Source organism: Petromyzon marinus, chromosome 19 (assembly GCF_048934315.1).
Source record: "Petromyzon marinus isolate PM22_M1 ecotype Great Lakes invasive population chromosome 19, UKy_Petmar_22M1.pri1.0, whole genome shotgun sequence".
Taxonomy (NCBI): Eukaryota; Metazoa; Chordata; class Hyperoartia; order Petromyzontiformes; family Petromyzontidae; genus Petromyzon; species Petromyzon marinus.
In genome coordinates this window covers 6,024,437-6,051,652 of record NC_133685.1, presented here as the reverse complement: position 1 = coordinate 6,051,652, position 27,216 = coordinate 6,024,437, and the positions used below count along the sequence as shown (strand labels likewise).

Genomic DNA, 27,216 nt, shown 5'->3' with positions numbered 1-27,216 from the left:
CCGCGAATGATGTTATAAATATCCAAATGGCCCTTGGCAGAACAAAGGTTCCCCGTCCCTGCTTTAGAGTGTAACGGTCGCCCGTTGCCCGTGGCCCCATCAGCTGCAGTTCGTTTAACGCCCCTCGCCATCTCAGGTACGAAGTCACATGACTTACCCCCCCCCTTCACACCCTTCCACACCCCCCCCCTCCCGGACAGGTGAGGCGTCTAACAGTGCGTTGATCACCCCACCACTGCACATCCCCCCACCCCCCCATATCAAAATGCCACCACCTCACTACCCGTTTTAACAGCCTCACCTGTCGGGGCAGGGGACCCATAACTCCCTTCGACCCGTCCCTTTAATCCTCAACCCGCCCCCCCCCCATCCTTTCCGGTAGACGGCTCAAGTTGAGTCGCCGCGGCCGCGACGGGAGAACCTCCAGCATGGAACAGCGCGACTGGCTCGTGTGTCTCGGTGGCCCGCGTCTCAGTTGTTGCATTAAAACTTCAGTTAGAAAAAAACAAGCTTAAAAAGAAAGCGGTGTGCGCTGGGATTCCCTCTCACTAACGGATCCGTTCTCGCGCTCATTAAACAGACACTGGAACGCGCTTGTGAAGAAAAAGTCGATTTCGTGACCAGTTCAGTGAATTTTTTTTTTACGTGAATTATATCGCTGATGTAGCGTTTGGGCTAATGGAGTGAACAGAAATGTGAGAGACAACAACGGCACGAAACAGTCCAAGTGAGAAAGTAAAAACGTGTCTGATGGGAATTTAACACATTGTGGCCTTGAATGGAGACAATTCAGACTACTGGTAGGATGAGTAGATACTCAATTCCTGCTGGTCATAACGAATACGATGAACTAATCCTGTAAACTCGGAGGCTGGATGGCGATCGACTCAGGAGCAGTGTTGTTGTTGTTGGTGCCTGTAAAGAAAAAGGGAGCGCAGCAAGTATGTTTTGTAGTAACGCTACCTTTACATTGGGGGGGGGGGGGCGGTGAGTGTCATCCCAGCACGCGCGTGGGTTTTCGTTCGACCCTGTTGCTTCCTGCCCATGTGGAAAAATACTCAACAACAAGAAACTATATAGACACCGGCCAAACGTCCCGGAATCAGATGCCGCCACGAAAAACAGTCAATTCGATTCACGCCCCCCCACCCCCCCCCCCGGGGCCACGGCTAACATCAGCGGTGAGCGAGGTCAGGGCCCAACGTTGTTGGGCAGCTCTCCATTCACCAACCCCGCACGCTACGCGGCGGCGGTGAAGTACGGTCCAACAACGCCGCGCGGGGGGAGGTCTTCGTCCAGCAGCGGGCTCACAAATGGACCGTCAATGCTCTCTCTTGCGACGATTTAAACAAAGCCTCGCCCCAGGTGGTAGCAGTCATCCCTTCTGTGCGCTGATAGGGGGTTCGTGGAAACAATTTTGAGGCTTCCAAGGAAATGGAAAGAAAGTAATAGCGCCTCAACCCCAATCCCCCCTCCAATGGCCTCAAAGTGCACACATGCTCAATGACGTAACTGAAACGTTGCGGCATTAATCGGTGCGGGCGACTCTCGCCAAAGCCCTCGCGATTCCACGATCTGCCTCTGATGCAGTCACTGACGATTGGGTTTGATTTCAACAACAAGAACAGCAACAATTGTAATGGCTTGGAGGGTTAAGCATGCGAACCCATTAGTACGGTCGCGATTCCGGCACGGAGGTCGCGGATGGCCCGAGTTTGAACGACGCTCGTGAAGTCACGTCAAGATCGAGGCACTTTATTTTTTTCTTATTTTCAATTAATGCCGCGCCTGATTTTATTGATTTCCCCCTACCAGGCCGCTACCCCCTCACTCTCAGCTGTGAATTGCACTAAAAGTTACTGACATATGCCGTCGCCATGCCTATTATTACCCACACATACGAATCAACATACAACGATTCTTACACGGGAGGTTTCCGATGCGTTTATCGTTAGCTTAAGGATCAATATTGACCAACGAAATCAATGCATCGTTCAACCGCTAATATTTATCAAGGGTGACAAGTCGAACAATAGAGGTCAAGAGGTCATCAGAGTCAACGCCACTGATACCATGGCACCTCGTCCTCTCTGTCGTCTGTATGTATATACTGTATATATGTTAAACTTATTTAGCATTGTACGTAGCCAACCGTGCTAATCAGAGATACGGGGGAAGGACGACACACTAAAAACAAAAAGCAGTTCTCAAGAAATGAGTTTTCAATCTCGATGATATAAAAGTACGCAGCTCCCAGTGGCCTCCTAATATCGGAAGGAAGAGCGTTCCAGACGGCCGCAGAAGCGCATCTGAAAGCGCGCGATGCAGTGACCGTCTTTGTTCGATGGCTGAGCCCCAAAAAAAATCAATGTCTTTAGATCTTCTCCTTTTTGTTGGTAACTGATCCCTGGGTGCCAGTCCAATGACCGTCTCTGTAAGCTACCCCTCTCTTTCCTCTATCCTACACAAGCATAACAACCCATCCCAACTTCCCATATATTATTTTATCCACGATGCAGTGCATAAAATATCTTGTACTTTGCATTCCTATCGCTGCTTTTTTTTGTATCGGTTATTGTCTGTCATAATTGTCTCATCCCCGTGCCTCCTACTGGACATCTGTGGGGAAAAAAAGAGCGTCATAGCTCACAAGATTTCTCCAGGATCGAGATTCTGATTCTGAATTGTATCATTGAAGGGGAATTTAGAATGACGCTGTGAGGTAGCTCTGCTTCCGAATTAACGTTTCAAAGTGTATTTTGCATATAAATACGTTACTGCAGGAAAGCAAGCAAATAACTAAGTAATGCTTCCCCGAATACGTCTAAATCGATTGCAGATGCATTGTTTTCTGATGTTGTGGAATCCACCTCACTGAGCCCAAGGTGGCGTGACTAAAAAATGTCCTCCCGAAAGTAAGTTTCGCGATGATGTGTTAGCACGTGACAGGCTGTTAACGCGGATGTACAAAAAAAAAACATACTCTAAATGTACCTCCGGCTCTGAATAAATAATAAGAGAATATGCAGTTCCTTTACAAGTGTTCTCGTGACAGGCATAACGTTCTTCTCAACCGCAGGGTGATGAACAACGAACGTTGCTGGACGTATGAAAAGTATTTTTTTATGACTGTTACAAATGGGTGAGTTTTGATTTAAAGCTTTCGTGACTGCAGTAATTCATATTCTTAGTTTTTTCGGTAAAGTCACGTTGAAGAGAAACAACAAAATAACAAAATATATATAAAACAATAAAAAATTCTCACGACGTTTCGACCATAACTCAAACGGTCATCATCAGGTGTGTCGGTTTGCATAAATGTATTTTGAAAACGGCATATTTATTTATTTATATATAAAAATAACGTTTGCGTCACGCGCAACGATTGGCTGTTTGCCAGGACTAGTCCATCTATTTTTTGAAAAGAGGAGGGGGGAGACGAAATTTGTTTTTATGTATGCTGTCATTTCAGTTCTTGATTGATTGTTCACGCTTACAGTGGCTTTCAGACAGCATACATAAAAACAAATTTCGTCTCCCCCCTCCTCTTTTAAAAAAATAGATGGACTAGTCCTGGCAAACAGCCAATCGTTGCGCGTGACGCAAACGTTATTTTTATATATAAATAAATAAATATGCCGTTTTCAAAATAAATTTATGCAAACCGACACACCTGATGATGACCGTTTGAGTTATGGTCGAAACGTCGTGAGAATTTTTTATTGTTTTATATATATTTTGTTATTTTGTTGTTTCTCTTCAAATGGGTGAGTGTTTGCTTTCCTTGCTGTTCGTGTGGGGGGTTTGGCCTAGGGCTGCCACCTCAGAGATACTGAAAACAGGGACATATCACAGCAGAATGATCTCACAGATCCGGAATAGGAAAGAGCTACATGTTAATGCATCGTCTTGGTGTATTAATGTTATTATTATTATGATTATTACGTGTATTACGCAAGTGACAATTATCCGGAATTTTAATGTCTCGGAAAGATATATGGATTTCCCGGGACAGCAGCTTCCTCAACAAGAGGACAATTCCGTGAAAGTCCAAGATGGTTGGCAACCCTAGCTTCACCATGTAAACTAAACTAAATATAAACTATATTAATGTTACCAGGTAAGGCCCACTAAGCTATATAGCTCTTTGTCAGAAGCGACCTGGCCACAAATGATAAGCTCATCGACATGCTAATTTCTATGCCCCCCTCTCTCTATATATAATGCCTCGTCACAGAGTCGTTGTTTCTCTGTGTCTCTGTCTCTCTCTGTGTGTCTCTCTGTGTGTCTCTCTCTGCTTGTGTGTTTCTGTGTGTGCCTCTCTCTGCTTGTGTGTCTCTCTATGTGTCTCTCCACCATGTGTGTCTCTCTCTCTCTGTGTCTCTTTCTCTCTGTGTGTTTGTCTCTCTCTGTGTGTGTCTCTCTCTCTCTCTCGTGTCTGTGTTTGTCTCTCTCTCACACTTAACTTCAAATTTAGCAATCTTTGAAATCAACGTTCCTTTTGTTTCACCGACCTCCCGTAATGCAAATCCAACGAGTCTCCGCTATCCCATTACAACCGAGGCAGCATTCATCAAGATAACAGCGTTTCCCTTCGTTATTCGCGAGGGACACGTTCTGGAGATGCTCGTGAATATCAAATTTCGCGGAGAATGATATTGGCCTACGAAAACCTATCTGAATGAATTACCTTAAAAATAATATGTAAATACGCTTTCTCGCTCATCACTTTGTCTCTCTCTCTCGATGCAGTCGTGTAGAGTTCCAGATGCGATTCGCGGATGGCTAAAAATCCCCCATATAGCCTTAACAGACTGTTGGGGCAAGCGCTCTTTGCGAGCACCTATGAAGGCCGGCAAGGCACGCGAGGGGGTGGGTGGCCAGCATCACGCCCGGCCGCCTTTGTCTCCCCAGTGGCGATGTTTTTATGCACAGCACCAGGCGCTCATTTGAGGCTGAGTCGACCTAGGGGAGGCCCAGGGCCGGTTCAGAAAATCCGTCAACCGATGTTGGCCGTGAGCGGGAGTCGAACTCGGCTCGCCAGGTTCTTAGCGCAGCAGCGTAGCGCTGACCGCTGCATCACCACCACGCACACACACGCACCTCCAAAAAAAGTTCGACGAGAAACCCCCCTCCCCCGCCACCGTCGCTCACCGCTGCCGTTATAGGGAGGATCACGCAGGATCTTCATGTAGCACTCGTACTGCGCCTTCACGATGTACTGCTCCTCGCCCACGGGCACCATCGCCATCGCCGCCTCCGTCTCCTCCTCCGGCACGGCCGCCACCGCCGCCCGCGGTGTTGCCAGCCGGCTCCCGTTCAGGGCCTCCGAGCCCGGTGGCCACTGGGTCGGTTCGCGAGAAATCCGGGCAGGTAGCGCAGCAACAAAGCACGGGTGAGGATGGGGCGGGGTAGATGTGGTGGTGGTGGTGATGGTGGTGGGGGGAGCGGTAGCGTAGCGGTTAGCGCGCTGTGTAAGTATGTTGGTTCAGGACCGATTCAGATGTATGTACGTTGAACTTCTTTAGCACGGTACGTAGCCAACCGTGCTAATCGGAGGTGTGGGGGAAGAACAACAAACGTGTTTGCATTCTGACCGCAGGTATTGTGGTTAATGTAAACATGATTCCTTGTAAAAAGGTTTCAGTTTTGATGCCAAAAAAAAGTGGAAAAATCATTTTATTAAATATCCGAGTTTGATTCCCACTCACAGCCAAAACCAGCGGTTGACTGGTGCTGCGTGTAAAAACATCGCCACTTGGGAGACAAAGACGGCCGGCCGTGGTGCTGGCCACCCACCCCGCTCGTGTGCCGTGCCGGCCTTCTTCGGTGCAACTCGCTAGCAGCGCTTGCCCCAACAGTTTATTAAGGCTACACGAGGGGATTTCTTTTGTCTTTGGTGATGGTGGCAGCAGTGGTGGCGGTACGTACAGGGTCGGAAAAGGCCCAGAGGGGAGACAGTCGGAGGCACGTGGAGTCATGTCAAGGGGCATCACCGGGACCAAACGGGAGAACATTTTGGTGCCAAATTTTTTGCCGAGGTGAGATGACATCCCGCGCCGACGCTGGGTATAAGAATGGAAGATTGCTGAACAACACAGCTCCTTTGGGTGTACGTGAGAATTTATGAACTTGCCGCCGTATAGTGGAGTTACGCGCGCATTAGAGCTGGCGGATTAATGCACAGGTGTGGGCATGCAAATTGCATTCACAGACATCCTAAGTGTGGGCTTGTGCAGCCGAATAGAGGGCATCTGTCACGCTCGTAAGCACAGCTGATATGAGGATCTGCGGTGTCGCAAGCACTGTGTTTAATGCTAGGTAGTGTCTTGAATTCATTACACCACGGTTGCCGAGCACAGGCCCAGAGGCCCAGAGCACCGAGTGGCCAGCGATAGACAGAACTCTTAAAGGTGTGATAGATAAGAGACAGCGGTGGGAGGCAATTCCAAAGTCGAGTCGTGCGAGGGAAGACGCGGAAAGGGAAGTGATTCACCCGCCGTGGATGAGTGAGTCGGTCGATAAGTGAGTGGGTGGATGAATGAGTCGATTGGTAAGTGAGTGAATTGATGAGTGAGTCGGTCAGCGAGTGAGTGAGTTGGTGGATGAGTGAGTCGGTCGGTGAGTGAGTTGGTAGATGAGTGAGTCGGTCGGTAAGTGAGTGGGTGGATGAATGAGTCGGTTTGTGAGTGAGTGAATTGATGAGTGAGTCGGTCAGCGAGTGAGTGAGTTGGTGGATGAGTGAGTGAGTGGAACGTGGAATTTCCACCAATGGCTCAGGGCCGCCCCGAATGGGAGAGAATCACAATGCCGTGCTCATCGTGAAACCACTTTCACCCCTCCCCCCGCCGTCCCCTGACCCTCCCCTTCCCCCAGCTGTGACACCTGTAAGAGGGCAGCACCGATTGACATAAAGATTCGAATCTGTAAGTGAACAAAAACAAAACCTCCCACGCACACACACGAGTGAACAAAGCTATCACGGCATTTAGACTGTCTCTGTTCACGTCGCCGCCACATTGACGTCTATAAATAATCATTCAAATGTTTCACGCGGCATTCCATCCTAGGATCCCAATGCGTAATGCATGAAAAGCAGGAAACAAAAAAAAACAGAACCACGGGCAACCGGCCAAACTAAAGAGGGAAGGCCACTTTAAAGAGACGGGTTTTCAAAGCAGACTTAAATATATCTACTGACTCCGATTGCCCTGATTTCAAGTGGCAAGGCGTTCCACAGCTTGGGTGCCACGCTAACAAAAGCCCCGAACACCAAAAGACCTGGGAGTGCTGAGCAGTTGGAGATCGGAAGATCTTAAGGACCTTGATGGAATATATAACTTTAATGGAGAGACGGCCCCCCGAAACGATGATTCCCTCTTCGGTTAATTTGGTGTCACGGTGACGAAGAGTGGTACGATTGTGTGTGTGTCTGTTGTAAGATTGTGTCTGTGGTAAGATTGTGTGTGTCTGTGGTAAGATTGTGTGTGTCTGTGGTACGATTGTGTGTGTCTGTGGTAAGAGTGTGTGTGTCTGTGGTAAGATTGTGTGTCTGTTGTAAGATTGTGTGTCTGTGGTAAGATTGTGTGTTTCTGTGGTAAGATTGTGTGTCTGTTGTAAGATTGTGTGTGTCTGTGGTAAGATTGTGTGTGTCTGTGGTAAGATTGTGTGTGTCTGTGATAAGATTGTGTGTGTCTGTGGTAAGAGTGTGTGTGTGGTAAGATTGTGTGTGTCTGTGGTAAGATTGTGTGTGTCTGTGGTAAGATTGTTAGTGTCTGTGATAAGATTGTGTGTCTGTTGTAAGATTGTGTGTGTCTGTGGTAAGTTTGTGTGTGTCTGTGGTAAGATTGTGTGTGTCTGTGATAATATTGTGTGTGTCTGTGGTAAGATTGTGTGTCTGTGGTTAGATTGTGTGTCTGTGGCAAGATTGTGTGTCTGTGGTAAGATTGTGTGTGTCTGTGGTAAGATTGTGTGTGTCTATGGTAAGATTGTGTGTCTGTGGTAAGATTGTGTGTGTCTGTGGTGAGATTGTGTGTGTCTGTGGTAAGATTGTGTGTCTGTGGTAAGATTGTGTGTGTCTGTGGTAAGATTGTGTGTCTGTGGTAAGATTGTGTGTGTCTGTGGTAAGATTGTGTGTCTGTTGTAAGATTGTGTGTGTCTGTGGTAAGATTGTGTGTGTCTGTTGTAAGATTGTGTGTCTGTGGTAAGATTGTGTGTCTGTGATAAGATTGTGTGTCTCTGTGTTAAGATTGTGTGCGGTAAGATTGTGTGTGTCTGTGGTAAGATTGTGTGTGTCTGTGGTAAGATTGTGTGTGTCTGTGGTAAGAGTGTGTGTGGTAAGATTGTGTGTGTCTGTGATAAGATTGTGTGTCTGTTGTAAGATTGTGTGTGTCTGTGGTAAGATTGTGTGTGTCTGTGGTAAGATTGTGTGTGTCTGTGATAAGATTGTGTGTGTCTGTGGTAAGATTGTGTGTCTGTGGTTAGATTGTGTGTCTGTGGCAAGATTGTGTGTGTCTGTGGTAAGATTGTGTGTCTGTGGTAAGATTGTGTGTGTCTGTGGTAAGATTGTGTGTCTGTGGTAAGATTGTGTGTGTCTGTGGTAAGATTGTGTGTGTCTGTGATAAGATTGTGTGTGTCTGTGATAAGATTGTGTGTGTCTGTAGTAAGATTGTGTGTCCGTGGTAAGATTGTGTGTGTCTGTTGTAAGATTGTGTGTCTGTGGTAACATTGTGTGTGCCTGTGGTAAGATTGTGTGTGTCTGTGGTAAGAGTGTGTCTGTGGTAAGATTGTGTGTGTCTGTGGTAAGATTGTGTGTCTGTTGTAAGATTGTGTGTGTCTGTGGTAAGATTGTGTGTCTGTGGTAAGATTGTGTGTGTCCGTGGTAAGATTGTGTGTGTCTGTAGTAAGATTGTGTGTCTGTGGTAAGATTGTGTGTCTGTGGTAAGATTGTGTGTGTCTGTGGTAAGATTGTGTGTGTCTGTGGTAAGATTGTGTGTCTGTGGTAAGATTGTGTGTGTCCGTGGTAAGATTGTGTGTGTCTGTAGTAAGATTGTGTGTGTCTGTGGTAAGATTGTGTGTGGTAAAATTATGTGTCTATGGTAAGATTGTGTGTCTCTGTGGTAAGATTGTGTGTCCGTGGTAAGATTACGTGTCTGGAGTAAGATTATTTGTATCCGTGGTAAGACTACATGTATCCGTGGTAAGATTACGTATGTCTGCTTGGTAAGGCGGCATGCGTACACGTATGGGGCTAGTGGCAAAACTCCAATGCAAAATTATCTTACGGGGGGCAGCATGGGTGGGTGGAGGCGGCTTTAAGTAATTTAAACTTGCGATATGCTTATAAGGTGGACAGAAGTTTTATTAAAGACACATGCAAGCAGAACTCTTGTTTATCCAGACCCACATTGTCCAGCAGCATTTGTGAAGGCGATAACAACTCTGGGCTGGTTTTGACCTTCTGGGTCTCATCAGCAGCAGTCAGGATTTGTTCAACAAATGCTGTTGTTGGCGAGAATATTCCACTTTAAAATACAACGCAAGAAGCAATATTGTGTACATCTAAATATATATTTTAAATTACTTCAACACATTGGTCATTAAAACCGCCTGAAAAGAAAAAAAGTGCACAAATATAAAATCGAAATTGTATATAAACTCATCATTAGACCTCCTTTGCCAGGACCAAAATGTAGTAATAGGCCTGCTCTAGGCCAATTCTTCGACCATATCGATTCTATACACCCAGCCATCACATATACCATGGAAGTCGAAAAAGATGGCAAGCTACCTTTTTTGGATGTCCTAATAAAAAAGAGACCTGATGGTTCAATGAGCCACTATGTCTACAGGAAAGCTATCCATACGGATGCTTATCTGAAACCGGATTCCCACCACCATCCATCACAGAAGAATTCTCTCATCAAGACTCTGTATCATAGAGCCCAATGCATATCCGACCAGGAACACATAGGCAGTGAACTCAAGCACGTACACCAAGCTCTTAAGGCTAATGGTTACTCCGACTATACAACCCGCAAAGCTATCACTCAAACCATGATGAAGGACCCTCTTGAGGAGCCTTTCAAAACCATCACTTTACCCTACAATGCGGGGATCACAAAAAAGATCTCCAAAATCTTGAATAAACACAAGATCCAGGTCCGTTTCAACACATTACATAAAATCCGTGATCTGGTTCCGTCTGTAAAAGATGTGATTCCGGACATACAGTACCTTGGCGTCTACAAACTAAGTTGCCTCTGTGGTAGTAGTTACATTGGAGAAACCAAACGACATGTCTCGGACCGCATTCGTGAACACAAAGCAGACCTTAAACACGGTAGGACCAACACCTCGGCCGTGGCAGATCACTGTTATAATTCAGTAGGCTCACATGACATTGACTTCTCCAAGACAGAGATTCTTTGCAAGCCATCTGGCTACCATGAGAGATTCGTTCATGAGGCTATCCACATATACAAACACAGAAACAATTTCAACCGAGAAGATGGATTCTGGCTTAGCAATCATTGGAAGGATTTGATAAACCATATCGGGTCTTAATTGATTGTTCACGCTTACGGTGGCTTTCAGACAGTATACATACATTTTTCGTCTCCCCCCTCCTCTTTTCCGAACATAGATGGACTCGTCCATCTAAACAAACTGTCAAATCCCTATCCGTGGCGCTAACGTTTAAAAATAAATAAATACAAATCGCCACTTCTTTCAAATATTTCTTGCCATTGGTTTTCACACCTGATGATGACTGCTTGTGTTGCAGTCGAAACGTCGTGAGAATTTAATTGTTTTATATATATTGTATTATTTTATTGTTTCCCTTCAACGTGACTTTACCGAAAGAACCAAGAATAGGGTTTTTCCCCTTTTTCTGGCAACAAAACTGGAACCTTTTTACAAGGATTCGTGTCTGTATTAACCACAATACCTGCAGTTAAAATGCAAACAAAACACATACTATGATAATATATGCATTGTGTGGACCAATCAGTTTCAAGGACAATGCATATATTATCATAGTATGTATTTTGTTTGCATTTTGACTGCAGGTATTGTGGTTAATGCAGACATGAATCCTTGTAAGAAGGTTTCAGCTTTGTTGCCAGAAAAAAGGGGAAAAACCCTATTATTATTTTATTGTATATAAACTCATCACACGTTACTGCGGAGCATCATGGCTAAACGCATATCTTAGCAGAACTCGGTTCTGGGTTTCCTATATTCATGGTCAAACTTTTATTTTGATCGTTTACAATTCCACTTAGAATTACGTTTGTCGGCTGCGCTACCCCTTGCCCCTTGTAGACTCAGGAACACAGGGCATCGCTCGTCAAATGATCAACAAACCGTAACAACAAAAACAACAGCAACAACGACAACAATGGCAACAGCAAGGACAACAAGCACAGAGTTGACAACAATGACAACAACAACAACGACAAAGTCGACAAAATAATAACGGCCACACGTCGGAGCGCGGCGATGCCGAGTGGCGTTGGGGGTTCCTAACAAAAGCCAAACGTGCAACTTGCGCCCAACTTAGCACCTTCCCCTGTATTAATGAGATTCATTTTCAATAATTTAAAAGACCCTTAACACGCGCGCACACACACACATGTATCCCTGCGTTCATTAAAAAAAAACGACGCATGACGATACAGACGTGAGAAACTGTCGCACCTCCACTCCCCAAAGGAGTACCCGTTAGTCGCTCTTATTTGTGGGTTTTAATAAACGCGGTTGGACAGCGGTGTGGGATTCATCGCAACCGAGGAATCACAAGCTGGAAATTAACGATCCATGGTCCAAAGTTGAAGCCGACGGCATGGACGCCGTTTTCTTTTTTTTCCGTTACTGTTTTTGCTTTTGTAAATATTCCCGACCGGTATGTGTGTGTGTGTTTGCAAATATCCAGAAGTAATCCATAATATAGGGGTTTTTTGGGGGGTTAGTTCGCGTAATTATATGAATGTGTCGTTAAACCCGCGACCATCCGACACAGCCAATTAGTAAGGTTTGTCACGTAAACAGAACGTTACTAGTACAGCACACCGGTGTGTTGGAGAGCCAAGCCACAACATTTACAATCTGAGTATATTATGGATGATATTGGTCACGAAAGCCTACGTGTTAAACTGATATACGAGTAAATATGACCCTGCTTTGATTTCTTTTTATTTCACTTTAGCGTCATACTCTACGTGAGAAAAAATATATACTGCTTAGTTGATATTGACATATACATCGAAGTGATCAACACGATAATTAAAGCAATATATAACTTTAGACAGAACCCTTCCCTGTTCGTGAAACCAAATCACCTCTGGTGTGGATTCATATTTGAGGGAACCAATTCCTAAAAATGTGGCTTTTAGGATTGTTCTATTCATGATTGTGCCTCGTTTCAACTTTCTTCGCCATTCCGAAACACGATTAGAATTCATATCAGTAGCAGTGTGGCCGGGTCGCTCAGAGTTCTAATAACACCCGAGCCAGTGTCGCTGATATACTGAGTTTGAAGCCAGATTGTTGCAGCCATCTGTGAATAATCTGGGCTCTCCGTTTGCAGTAAGGCGATGGTCTCAGTCCACTAACCAATGTTTAAACGTACAAACAAAAAAGTACGTACATTTGCATCCAACATAATAGTTGGCTCTGATAATTAAAATAATGTGTTTAACACGTAGGCTTTCACGACCAATATTATTCATAATAAAGGTGTTTGGGTTAGATCGCGCAAGTATAGATGTAAGTAAGGTTTGTCACGTAAACAAAACGTGCCAATCTGTTACTTCTTCAGTCCATTGGTGTGTTGGAGAGTAAATCGACACGTACAATTTGAGTACGACGTTTCGCTTTGACTACGATGCAACATTTCTCATATCAGATGAGTTGAACCGAATGCCTCCCATGTGCATGACAACAAGGCCACTTGGCACCTGAGGTGTAGCAAATCTCTGAGGCTTTCCGAATGGATTCTTCTTCTGGCTGTTGAAATGGTGTGTATTTTATCCCAACTCAACGGTTGCCCGGTACACAGCACCGATTACAGAACACGAAGGGGGGGGGGGGGGGGGGGGCGGGAAACATTCCGCAAGCAAAAGCCCTGAGAGATCGACACGGCAAGGCTTGGGCTGTTTTAAGTTTTAAGGTGCCTGCTGCTGCTGCGGTGGATTTTCCTTTTCAAATTGTCCGCCGTGATATTTTCTGGTTTTCAATGTTGCATTCTCCCGAACTTTCCCTTGTATCCCTGTCCACCGCTGCCCCATCCGGGGGAGGCGTCTCCCCTTGAATAAAACAACCCTTTGGCCCAATGGGCACTATACCAGGGGTGAGAAAAAAATAAACTAAACTCGATTCTCATGACACGATGCCGAGAGCGCAGTTGGAAATAAAAAAATATATTTGTTTACTCCAAAAAACTACTTGTGAAAAATGTACGTAGGTCACTCTGGTAAACCACTCAGTCACGCTCGTAAGAAATGCAATGCGGACAATACCTTGCTGATGAGTATGATGAAATTGAGGAAGGCGAGTCTGTGTTCCATGATGCACTCAAACCGCTTTGTCAGGATTTTGCTGGATGCTTACGGGTCTAGATCAGCCTGCACAGACCAGAGGCATAACATTCTTCGTCAGAAAAAAAAAACAATAAAATCAGCCAAATGCAATGCTGACAACGCAAAAATGAACAAACACAAAAGTCAAGTCAACGTGTTATTTCCGAATCACAACATTTTTTAGAAGGAGGGGGGCGGAGGTCAGTGGTTCGTGCCCTGCGCTGTGAACACGTATAGGAGACCTCAGTTCGATTCCCGGCCACGGCTGACATCGTTGGCGAGTGATATCTGAACCGGTACTGATCTCCGCCACCTTCGCCAAACCAACGCTGCCCAGTATGAAGTATGGGTTGACAAACCCCTACAACGGATACAGCGTGGGTAGCCCCTCATTCAGCAACGGATCGATGCAGGGGTGTAAATAATTGATTGCGCGTTCTCCGGATTATAAGAAGTTCCAGAAGGTGATACGCATCCCAAATGTGTGCCAGGTATCACAAAAGTTATAAACATCCGGTCACTTACACAGACGCCTAACAAATGATGCTAGACGCACCTTTGACGCTTTGGCATGAAAAACAGGGAAATTAAACTGCATCTTATAACCTGGAGAATACGGCAATTCCAACGAATTTGTTGTAAAACGCGATGTAGCCTTTTGTTGGCCGCTTTCATAAAACCGAAAATTTACATCTCAAATCGTCACAACCGGACCTGAGTGCCAACAAACACAAAACTCACCCATGACGGCACACACATTCATGTTTCAAAACGTGCAAGTATCATGATCGATAGACACTGTCAGCGGCGTTACATAAGCCTCCCTTTTATTGGTCAGTGGAACGTAAAATTGGACAGAGTTCCATCTGGGGAATAATAGGCGCACCATCATTATAAATAGCAGATGTGATGAAGCAAGGATCTCATGTATGTTGAACTTATTTCGCACCATACATAGCCAACCGTGTTAATCTGAGGTGCAGGAGAAGGACAACAAACTAAAGAAATACGTTGTTAATAGATGATTTAGAGTGCAAAGCTCCAGTGTCTTCCTAATATCGGAAGAAAGAGCGTTCCAGACGGCCACAGAAGCGCATCTGAAAGCACGCGACGCATTGACCGTCTTTGTTCGATGGCTATCTCATGATGGGATCACGTGTCCATTCTGCCAGTGGCTCGGGGGTCATGCCACAGTGGGTCAGAGGTCACGCCACAGTGGGTCAGGGGTCGTCCGGCATGCCAGCCGTGTCACACGACACAAGAAGATTATAAAACGTAGTTTTCTTCCGCCGTCGTGTTGGAAACAACAACATTAACGAGAGTTGGCTGGAGTTTGGAGGGCCGCTCAAGGGCAATCGTCCAACGCGGGATTGAACGTTCCGCCATCCCGCCGGCAGCAAGCAAATGCGAGGGACGACGAGACGTTCCGTCGCACGAGGTTCCAAGTTCCCCCCGCACGGCGTGAGTCGTCTTTAGGCCATGGAGTTTGCGTGTCTCTCTCTCTCTCTCTCGAGGCGGTCGCGTTGATTTTTCTGCCGAGTCCTCCGGTTCCCCCTCCCCCCCACCACCGCATTTGGAATCAACGTGCGTTCAGAGTACTGTATTTGGCCGTTTCAAATTTCCACGCGATAAGCCGCTTTGTTGAGCTATCATTTGTGGCCAGGTCGATTCTGAAAAAAGCCATATACAGTAGTTCAGTGGGCCTTACCTGGTAAAATTTAAAAAAAGCACAGTTTATAGTTTTACTCGTGCATCAGGTGTGATCCACACGGCCTGATGGGCAGGAACAACTCCTGCACCTTAAAATGTTTTGTTTCGTGGTACTGCTTTTGCCAGCGGTGCAGCAGGGGCACTTTTAGCAACTGCTCAACGCATTCATCAGTAACACTATACGCTACAATATACATACATTTAAACGCGGTGATGTTTCGGGAAATGGCCCTTGAAAGGATGTCACGACTGTAATTTTGTTTCGCTCGGTAATTGTTGTTTTTATTTCGAGTGAACTTTTGGTGGGATATTTCATCATGAAATAACAATGTTCATTGACAGACATTTGAAAGCTTCCTCGTGGCATACTTGATCCATTCTGATCAGTGCAGGTTGGTGAAGGGGGGAAAGCCAGAGCCGGTTCGGATGTCGCTCGCCAACTGATGTGAGGCGCGGTCAGTAATTGAATTCGGGTCGCCAGGGTCACAGTTGAATGCCATTAAACCTCACGCCACCGCTATTTTTTTTTACCCAGAGGAAATTCTTCATTAAAATGTGAATTTCAAATGAAAAAAAAACTAACTGGGAGTCAGGGCTGTTTGAAAAAAAAACGATTAATTTACACGAAGAACAAAACCTCTCTTAATATTTATAAATTCTAAATAGAACAGCACTGGCTTGAATTAATACTCATGACTCAGCATTGGTGAGACACCTTCCCCATCTGTTCCTTTGCTGAGACATAATGGGGCAGAAAAAAAGGCACAGTTTTTTATTGGAACAAAATGGCTGCTGATTACCTACTTGCTGTGTAAATATGCAGACAAGGAGTTTACACGTACATTAATTCCGGAAGAAGTTGGTGTGACCCAAATATTTTTTGTACAACGTCTTTAACACGCGATTACATTTACGCGCTCTGCAAATTCAAATTGCTACCGCAAGCCTCGAATCCGCTGATGAAACCCAGAGGGTTGGAACCGGTCCAGAGGTTTCTTGAGCAATGCTGCTCGATAATATTGGTCCGGAATTCCCAACAGACTGATGAGCTACAAAAATAATTTAATTTACATTGGGAGACACAGAACGGAATTCTGCTTGTATTTGCTTCGTTTTGCGATAGCGTTGCGACTCGCATTAATTATCATCCAAATGCAGTTCAACGTTGCGAATCCCGCCCGTGATATCCACCCCAACCAATTAACTGCCCACGCCCAGTGCGGTATTTTAACACGGAGTAAACTGCCGAAGTATATAGATCGTTCACAATTACGGCGTTTTCACACACACAGAGGGAGAGGCATTTTAATTCCACTTTTAACAGCTCACGACGAAATCACAGTCGAGCATCTCCACCGTGATTTAAAAGCAGATTGCCCTTATTCTTGCCAGTAACCTCTTTGTGTACAGTGGTGTAATTGTGATTTTACTCTAAGCTGTTCACATATTTGTCCTTTTCACACGTAAGCCTATACCTTCTGTCCCCACGGCGAGTTGAAAATGCGACGTTGTACAGTACCAAACTGCACATTTAGAATCAACACGCGTTTGGAGTATTCGGCTGCTATACATTTCCACATGATGAGCCACTTCGTTGAGCTATCATCTGAGTCCAGGTCGCATCTGAACAAAAAAAGTGCTCTATAGCTCCGTGGGCCTTAGCTGTTGAAATAAAAAAAAGTAGTTCAGTTCGTAGTTAATTTCATTTTTTTTTGTAACGATCCGTATACGGGGTTAGCAAATATGCAAGCTGTTTGGTTTTGTCCACTCGCGCATCTACAGATTTCCACGAACTCAGCCAGGGGCAAGAGAAACGCGTTTCGTTTTTGGTGTCAGCGTCCAGGGAAACACCACGGTATCAACAACAAGGCGCAAGTGGATGAATGCGCATAACAGCATTCACGATGTTCCTGACGCTTTTTTTTCTTTATCAGTGCGGCCAAGTTGCACCGTCAATGTCAAGGTTCTTCACGAGAAACCCCCCACCACCCCCCCCCAACTCGCACACGATCGCTCGTAAACATCTGTTACTCTCTCCGCTCGCTGAGAACGTCCAAAAAGTGTTAGCAAAAAATGTTTTTTGGTTTTAAATAAAAAAAAAATGCTCTTGCGTAATAAGGTAATGATGTTTCAGATCGGGCCGCCGTTTCCCAATGATTTGGCGAAATAATTTCCGCGGCGCTCGGGCGAGTCGTCCTTCCCCCCCCCCCATTCCCCCCCTTGCTGTTTTGAAAACGAAATTATGGGAACGAAACGAAGTACGGAGTTGGAGGTCGAGAGAAGTCGAGAGAAGCAGAGGGAGACGGCGGAACGAGGAGACGGCGGTAGCTGAAGAGTTCGGAGGACCACCGCTTGACAGGGAGCAGCGTCGGGAATGGAAGACACGATGGGAGATATAATAATAATAATTCTGGCAACAAAACTGGAACCCTTTTTTACAAGGATTCATGTCGCTGCATTAACCACAATACCTGCAGTCAAAATGCAAACAAAAAACCATACTATGATAATATAAGCATTGTCCTTGAAACTGGTTGGTCCACACCAAGGGACGGCTTTCTTTTGAGCCTCGACCCAATTGGTGCTCGACCAGATGACGCCAAAAGGCCAAAAGGCGTCATGACGCCAAAAGGCCAAAAGGCGTCATCTGGTCGAGCACCAATTGGGTCGAGGCTCAAAAGAAAGCCGTCCCTTGGTGTGGACCAATCAGTTTCAAGGACAATGCCACATATATTATCATAGTATGTTTTTTTGTTTGCTTTTTGACTGCAGGTATTGTGGTTAATGCAGACATGAATCCTCGTAAAAAAAGGTTTCAGTTTTGTTGCCAGAAAAAAGGCGAAAAACCCTATTATTACATATTGGTACTGGCAAAGGAGGTCTAATGATGATAGTTGGAGCCAAGGCTGACGACAGAAGCTTGTCTAAAATATTTGTTGGCAAATTCAAACATGCTTCATGTAAAAGAGGTTGAACAATAGTACAAAGGGAAAACAATAAGTATACTTTATATATAAAAAAACATTGTTCAGAAATACGTGCTCTCAACAAACAACGTTATGATGGAGGCAGACAAGGGCCAACGTCATGAGTTTAAAAAGAGCGCTTACATTTATGCATTTATTAAAGAGTATTAATAGGTATTTGTGCTGATTAGCAGTGGAATTTTTTTTTTATTGCACATATTTTACGGGCATGCAAACAAAATAATCAGCGATGGCCGAATTGCTAATTGCCGCTCCAAATTACGGACATAAAACACACGTGAATTAGCACATCTAATGCGCATAGTTGCCTTAGTCCTTTGAAGATAAGTGGAATGTATAACACAAACAAACTCGTCAAAGACAAAAATGGTCTAAAATTACCTCAATCCATCTCCCAGTGGGGTTTTTTTCTTCTTTCTTTTCCAAAGTGACCAAAACGAAATGCAGTCCACCTGGTTCAGTATGCTGTGAGCTGCGGTCCGTGTTGGTCAATTCCACAACGACACTGATTGAGAACGGGGCCCACCCTCCTCCTCTCTCTCCCTCAACAATTTAAACCACATTTTAATTGAGACCAATCCAGCGATACTGTGACGGCTTGCTCCACGTTTTTACGAAACTTGCATTCGTCACTCGCGAGGGAATGCGCTCACACCGCAGACCCCTTTGTCTTCCCGTTAAATAAACTACATTGCCAGCTTCACGTACCCGACACGTTTCACCACCAACGCGCAGCTTTGCAGTATTTTGCGCATGGTGAAACTGACATTTTTCAGTAGGTGTTTCACACACACACACATCACACCGACCATTTCACGCTGCAGCAATGCGCTCTTAATCTCGCGTACCATTCGCCCCACTTCTCGAGATCGGTGAAGCATGTTGCCCAGAACGTGCACAGCGGTTTGTGCTTGGTTTTTTTTTTTGGCCAGTATTGTGATTTGATATATTTGCTTATGCGACCTCTTCACATATCCGCCTACAACTCTGTACCCGAAGAGTCTGATGTGTACTGTATCTAATGATAGTACTGTAAAGGGATGTCAGGGGAAGAATTCCCACCAAACGGAGGGGTACACTGGAAGGGGGAGGAGCAGGCGAGGAGATAGAAGAGGGAGAACTGGCGGGAAAATGGGGAGAACTGGTGGGAAAAGGGGGAGAATTGGCAGGAAAAGGGGGAGAATTGGCAGGAAAAGTGGGAGAATTGGCGGGAAAAGGGGGAGAATTGGTGGGAAAAGGGGGAGAATTGGCAGGAAAAGTGGGAGAATTGGCGGGAAAAGGGGGAGAACTGGCGGGAAAAGGGGGAGAATTGGCAGGAAAAGTGGGAGAATTGGCGGGAAAAGGGGGATAACTGGCGGGAAAAGGGGGAGAATTGGTGGGAAAAGGGGGAGAACTGGCGGGAAAAGGGGGAGAACTGGTGAGAAAAGGGGGAGAATTGGCGGGAAAAGGGGGAGAATTGGCGGGAAAAGGGGGAGAATTGGCGGGAAAAAAGGGCAGAATTGGTGGGAAAAGGGGGACAACTGGCGGGAAAAGAGGTAGAACTGGCGGGGAAACAGACAGAAAAGGCTGGGGGCGAGTGTGGACTGGGGGAAGCAATGGAAGATGAACCCCCTGCAACCTTGTGTCAGCTCTCCTTTACAACACTTTCATTTTATATAGCGCGATTTCTTCCAACAGCATCCCACAACGCTGTACGTTAATTTGGAGGACACCACGGTGGCGAGATATTAACTACCTCGCCTGGTATACAGGAGGTCGTAGGTTTGATCCTGACCCCGACGCCTGCTGCTGTATATTTGGAGTCGCCACGTCTCTCTCCCCGTGGTCGCGTGGATTTTTCTCCGCGTCCTCCGGTTTTTCCCTCCACATTTAGAAACATGCGGAACGAGTATTTGGCTGCTATACATTTCAACAGGATAAGCCACTGATCCTGTTGGGAATGGAACTCGGCTCGCCGGGTTAGTCGCGCGGCTCGCTCCGACCGCTCCACCGGATCACCTTCATCTTGACATGTGGGACTTGTTTATTGGTTCTGGGGCCCTTGACTTGTTGAGCAAGCCCATTTTTTTTATCGAGACTTTATTTGTAAACCAGCAGGAAAAAACGCCCACTGAGATGCAATATTTATTTTGCTAAAGTGGACCTAAACAATGTGACATTAAAATTTTAAAATTCTTGCGTCCGCCGCGGCGCCAAAAGGTGCGCCGCCAACAGAATTCGCTCGGCGGAAATCGATTTTTGTTTTCCGGTTCGTTGTCCTCGCCACCCCGGGCACCTCCGACGAGCACGGCTGGCTACTTACGACGGCGCGGTAAGAAGTTCAACGCAAGAAATCCCAGCTCGTCATGCGATACAAGAACACGCTTCTTTCTTTATGTTAAAACGTTGCGGTGAAATCAAGGTGGCCTTTTGGTGGCTGCAGGGCGCAGGTGTACGTGAACCGGCTTACAACGGTCATCAGCCGGTGGACGTCCTCCCCGGATGCGTCCCATCCCTTGGCTGCCAGTAGTCTCGACTACCGGCTGTCATGCTTTCGAGCGATTCGTGCCGCTGGCCAAGTCCCACTGGCTTTTCTCAAAGGTTTGAATTGCGTCTTTAGCTTGCGTGGGTCCTCTTACTTACCCACTTTTAAAGTCGGCGTTGCAGTTTTTTTTAAACTGTATACGAGCTGAAGCTAACATTGTGTTATAAGGACAGTTTGGTGCACGTATCGTGAGTGTACTACTCGGACTTTACTCGATGAACTGGTGCACGTGTCAAACGCTCGCGAGTGGGATTGGACAAACATCCCGATGGTGCAGGACCCAGCTGCATAAGACTGCCTTGAGACTCGGCGAGTCTCTCCTGGGTAAATAACAAAAAGAGTATGACTGTACCATCATTATTACCCCCGTTCAGTGTATCGAGTTCACAGCACGAATCGAGACCAACGTCACTCGACCGAGGTGCATACACGCAGAGCCGGATTAAGGCACTGGGCTTTAGGGGCTACAGCCCAGGGGCCTCCGCTAGCTGGAGGGCCTCCAGAGATGAAGTGAAAAGTTATTTCGTTTGTGAATGCTGCATTTTATTTGTTGTTAGCCTTGTAAAAATAAATTATATTTTTTCTTTAACTCTGTTTTCCTTTTGAAAATATTACTGGGGGCCTCACAGTCAGTACCTGTAAGCCCAGGAGCCTACAAAATCTGAATCCGGCCCTGCATGCACGGCGCGTTCCTTCTGCCAACTTTGCATTCACCGAGTCGAGAGTCCCCGCGAATGGCAAAGGCATCCAAACGCCCGTGCTCGGGTTTGTGCACGCCGCGCGCAGCTCGGCACGACGTCCGAGAGGGGGAAAGTTTTTGTTGCGCGACATCACGCCAGGGATCGACGCGCTCCGCACAGCACGACTGTGAAGACCTCCACAGTGGCAAGAGTCCCCGTTTACAATCGCGAACGTCAACGTCCGCTGGGAGTTTGCACGGAGAGTGCGCGTGGACACATGCAGTCGCAAATGTTTATAAGCGCTGAGCCTTGCGAGCACACTGACTTTAAAGCAAAGGTAAAACCCTCGCGATCATTCGCTTATGCCACTGCTGGATGAAGGAGGGCCTCCCTACTAGAGGGAGCTCGAGATTGCCCCTCCAGAAGGTATTTGACCTGCTACGTCACGCTGACCAGACGTCCCGCACGTACGTTGAACTTCTTTCGCGCCGTACGTAGCCAACAAGCGACGCGTTGGAAGAGGCGCCACTCTCTTAGCCCACCACAAGCGATCTTGCCGACCGATCGTTGCGTCACCCATTCGCACTGCTGGGCGGACAGAGGCGGGCGACTTAAGAAATATCTGTAGATTGTTTCAACCGCTGTGCCGGGAGATTGAAGCTTCGGATTTGCAAGTCCAGCGTGATAACCATTACACCACGGCAGCAATCCGTTCAGTCGCAATCAGAAGCAAATGTTTATAGCGCGGTCTTGTCCCGACAGCCTCGCAGCGCGAGATCACTTATCGAATCCATTATGCTCGCAAGCAGAGTAATTACATGCCATTTATGTATGTCCGAGCTCTGTAGATGCAGAGATATTAGCATACCGTGGGCTGCAAAATGCAATAATGCTATTTATTTTTTTTAATGTCCAAAATAATTTCAAACCAAAAAAATCCCCCCCCCCCCTTTGCAATGATTTTCTGTCCCATCCGATCCCACGGGTTAATTTTGTTACTTATTTGGAGGTCGGCGGGTTCGCAGGCTCCGAGCCCATGAATTAGAAGGCCACTCCGTGCCTCTCCTGACATGACTATACTTGCCGGTCCATCCATGTCGGCTCTATTAAAAACAGAAAAGCCACTTGGGGGGTGGGGGGGGGGGGATTTCTAGGGTTGTAGTAACATGCCGATACGACGATGCATCACACGATACGAGGTGGATGACAATCGTAACGTCTGTTTTACTGAATATCGTTCCATTTAAATTGGAAATGTGAGATTAATTCATTAATCACGCAGAGTCAGCGAAGGACCGTTACGCCAAACGTGTAACCTCTTTCAGAATTCGCATCAACTGCTTTTGGTTGCCATACACTGGCGTCTCGAGTGATTTGTTTGATCCATGGGTCACGTCGGGGTGGGGTGGGGGGGGCGACCACGGGGGACCCGCACCATTCCTTTGAGGGTCGCAGTTCACTTCGAACGGCGATCAGCAAACTAAAGTGCTCAATATGAAATTAATTCACAGCCATTTTGCCAATCCGCTGCCGGATGAAGGCCTCCGCAAAGCCACCGACCGTCACGGTTGCTGTCTTGACCGTAAGTCACCGTCCTGGTCAGGGTGGGTAGATGAAGAGGGTGAACGGGCCGGAGAGGGCGTTGGAACCGGTTGCAGATATATCACTCGTGACTTGTGTTACCAATGACCGGGAATCGGACTCAGGTGACCAGGAGCGTGGGAAAAGTGTGCTAAACACTACCGCCACCGACTCCACCCCGAAGTTGTGGTTATCATTGCTCATTTAACTTATTGTGAATGAACAAAAAATTGTGAACATTTCTGAACAAATATTCCTGAAGTTATACAATTAACATTCATAATAAGAATAATAATCAAGTATCTATCTAAAAACACACAGTTAACCATTAAGAATAAGCTTGTCGAGATTTTGTTTTCCATATGAGCATAATGGTTCATGTCATCATGACAACATAATTCTCTGACAGCCTGTGAGTTATAAGCATTATTTCGTAAAATTATGATTACATTTTCTTTGGTTCTTTCGGTAAAGTCACGTCGATTTAAAATAAAAATTCGGAAGGAGTAGGGGACAAGAGCCGTGGAGCTGAATGAATGGACGAGTTATTGTCCCCCACTCCTTCTGACACTTGGGCTACGCACATTTTAAACCTTTATAAACAGTTGCATTTAGAGGCTTACCCCCCTTTTCTCTCCGCCTGATGACAACCGCTTGTGTTGCGATCGAAACGTCGTAAGTTTTTGGGGTTTTTTTAATCTATGTGACTTTACCGAAACAACCAAAGAATATGAATTCCTGCAGTCACGAAAGTTTTAAGTCAAAATCTATCATTAGATTATTGGATGGCAGGCTTCGGGAGAATTAACTGCTGTTGCATTACTTTGAAGAAAACTTCAAGTACGTAGAAGCACAAAAGGGAACACGATAACACGTGAAATACAATGAATGAATGAACGGAAACTAATGTCACAATATGTGTCATCATTTTATATCCTATCGTGAAAAAAAATATATTTGGCAGAAACCCAAAAGGTATTACGGCACTCTCGCTTTGGCAGAACTTCATCCGCCAGCCAGCTCGATCACGGCCACCAAGATGTCAGGTTAAGGCAAAGGTGCAGCCCTGCAATGAATTACTCACGATGCTGTTGGCGAAAGAGCCTCCTCCACTCGAGACAGCTCTAGAGGGCGCCTCTATAGGGTAATCAGCCTGTATTCAATAGTGTATGTCTGTATTTATATAAGGTAATTCATTTCGTGAGTGATGTCATCACTCACGGAATGTGATACCACCACTAACGAAATGTGCTATTCACGAGCACCTCTGGAACATGTATATATATTCCCTCGCGGATAACAAAGGAACACTGTGCACCACTGGGTGGACAGAGGCGGACAGGCGGATGGTGGATTTAAGAAACTCGCCCTGTCGTGTCATCGGGAGAGGATGCCACCACGTTGCATCGCGGTGGCGAGATGTTAACTACCTCGCCTGGTATGCAGGATGTCGTGGGTTCGATCCTAGCACTGACGCCTATATTTTGAGTTTACATGTCTCTCTCCCCATGGTTGCGTGGATTTTTCTCCGGGTCCTCCGGTGTTTCTCCCTACCACATTTAGAAACATGCACTCAGGAGTATTTGGTTGCTGTAAATGTGCACACGATAAGCCACTTCATTGGGCTATCATTCGTGGCCAGGTCGCTTCGGAAAAAAAGAGCTATATAGCTCCGTGGGCCTTACCTGGTAAAAGAAAAAATAGTTTAATTAAATGGTTCGCAAATCCAAGAGGTCCTCCTGTTTAGACGTGAGAGAGATGCCCAGAAATGAGCGTGACGCCGACTCAGGCCCGCCTATGCCCTGCGTGTCACAGGGAGAGAGCGATGGGAAATTATCAGCTTACTATTTCGCTTTGATTTTATCTCGACTAGCTTGATTTGTTTTACGTTCTAGCGGATTTGAGATACTTCAATACAGGAAGATGTTTCTTTTTAAAATTACAGGTTGTGATTATTATAGTATTGTTAAATGTGTGCCATCCCATGTTTGACAATCTCTCCATTGACCCCAATCACCCGTTGGGAGTAGCATCTGGGGCTCATCACTATATATCGATTTACCCGAAGTAGGAGCTGTAGTTTTTCTATTTTTTTGTCTATGTTGGTGTGTTAATGAAGGCAACGAAAAGTTTACTTCATTTGTCCTTTTTTTCCCGTGACCCCGCAATTGCACACGTTTTGACAGATATCCTCCTGCTCGGAGACGCGACAGCGGGCGGTAACGGATAGCACACCGGACTTGCATTCCAAAGGTCGCCGGGAGATCGAATCGAATGGACCGGCAAGGCAGAAGAAACAATGACCCAAGTTTATTGAATTCGCCCACACCCCCCTCCCCCCACCTCCTCCTCCAACACCCCAGGCCACCCAAAAAATGGATACAACTACAGTTATTAAATTGGCAGGTCACGTGCAGTGGGGTCAAGTGTAGGAAACTCCATGATGAGGTTGCCACATGTGCACTATCATTGAACAAATGCAGCCAATGTCGTTGCTTGAACATCTCTCATTCAGGTTCAAAGCCGAGCGTAGTAATCGTGGCTTTAGAGCGGTGTTAATTTAGAAACATGCAACCGGATTATTTGGCTGCTGTACATTTCCACACGATAAGTCACTTTGTTGAGCTATCATTTGTGGTCAGGTCGCTTCTGAAAAATAAGTGAATAGCTCAGTGGGCTGTACCTGGTGAGATAAACCGTTGTTTCGTTTTATTTGTACATTTTTTTAAAGTGGTTTGTCTACCTTTCCTATAATTTCCACTCCTGTCGTGTTTTGTACTATTTGTTGTTGTAACGTTCTGACCCGCCCCTACTGAACATCTGTGTAAAAGAGCTTCATAGCTCATCGAATTCCTCTAATATAAATACATATTCTGAATCGTGTGAATGAAATCGGTGAGGGAAATTTTCGTCCACAAAGTGTGTGTGTGTGTGTTTTATCTTAGCTCACGGTAGGGCATGAGCGGATGAGAATCATCAAAGGCGACAGTGACCACAACTACAGAACCGACTGTGACGAGACAACATTTACCAATCAAGTCGCGGACGAAGATAATTTTATAACGTCGTTAGGACTCAGTGAAACAAAGAATTGGAATGAACCAAACACGGACGAGAATTGAACTTCCAAAAGACATCTCAATTCCTATCTTGTCGATATCTCTCTTGTAACGCCACATATGTTATCTACATCTCTCTCTCATCTCAAGTGCAGATCTCTCTCATCTGTCTGTCTCTTCTCTCATCTCGCTCCATTTAAATCACGTCTGTAACTCGTCTGTCATCTCACTTGGGAGTTTATAAATCTATAGGGGGCCCTCCCTCAAAAAAGTGAATTCTGCTCATGCCTTGTGGCAGCACCTGCCCCTATGTTAAATGCCAAGTCGCCACACCACTGGCTTACTTTGCGTTGCAGGAATGCCTCTTGTCCGTTAAACTCTGCTCGTGTTTGCCTGGATCAATGGACCCTTGCCACAGTCAGTGTGCGTGACCTTGATGGCAAGATATCCTTCTGAAGGTGGAGACGGTTGTTAATATTAACTAGGCACGTCTGGAATTCGGAGCAAGGAGGAGGATGCGGGCTATCTGAAATCATCATCATCATCATCACCACCATCAGTCATCATTTCCCCCGCACCTCCGATTAGCACGGTTGGCTACATACGGTGCGAAAGAAGTTCAACATACTGTACACATACATCAGCCAAGAGCAATCCACTGGCTCTGTGGTGTCCCGAAATCGTCGCTACTCGACATCAAACATTAACAGAGCACGTTTACATTGTCATCAGCAGCAGTAGCAGCAGCAACGATTGAACCACTCTGTGTGTTAAATGTTGAGGCGCCGAGTGGCTACAGCCTACCTACAGAGGTTGTTAATGTGAACCAATTATATTAAACTTATTAACAACGGCCATGATCGATCCACTGCTTAATGAAAACCTCAGCCTCCAAAAGTGCGAGCGCAGCATTGCACAAGACAACAAAGCACCGCACGCTGATGCATTTATATTGAACGTGTAATAAGTTAAGAACAAACAAAAAAAACGTAATGCAATTTACGGTTTGACAACACTATTTATTTTATTTTTTATTACTGAAAGAACCAGAATAAGTCTACATTATAGACTGCCAGTGCGCTCACTCAGGTT

The 27,216-nt window shown here is 45.9% G+C and overlaps 1 protein-coding gene and 1 long non-coding RNA gene across 5 annotated transcripts in view; one reads left to right on the top strand and one right to left on the bottom strand.

The window, feature by feature from the left end:
* LOC116943889 (calcitonin gene-related peptide type 1 receptor-like) overlaps nucleotides 1–27,216 on the bottom strand; it is a 158,332-nt gene that overhangs the window by 61,323 nt on the left and 69,793 nt on the right. For 3 of the 4 annotated variants that reach the window (XM_076068096.1, XM_032957214.2, XM_032957213.2), the window contains exons 2-3: nucleotides 13,524–13,628; nucleotides 5,155–5,344 (exon numbers count right to left, since the gene is read on the bottom strand). In XM_076068096.1, coding sequence (XP_075924211.1) covers nucleotides 5,155–5,344; nucleotides 13,524–13,571 — 238 coding nt within the window. In that variant the 5' untranslated portion in view covers nucleotides 13,572–13,628. Of the gene's footprint in view, nucleotides 1–5,154; nucleotides 5,345–13,523; nucleotides 13,629–18,661; nucleotides 19,609–27,216 lie in introns of those variants that run through there. The other variant, XM_076068097.1, reaches the window with a different exon arrangement.
* LOC142925144 (uncharacterized) lies at nucleotides 5,339–13,077 on the top strand. Its single transcript, XR_012942228.1, has 3 exons — nucleotides 5,339–6,041; nucleotides 6,877–6,926; nucleotides 11,329–13,077. It is a non-coding gene; the product is annotated as an uncharacterized LOC142925144 (long non-coding RNA).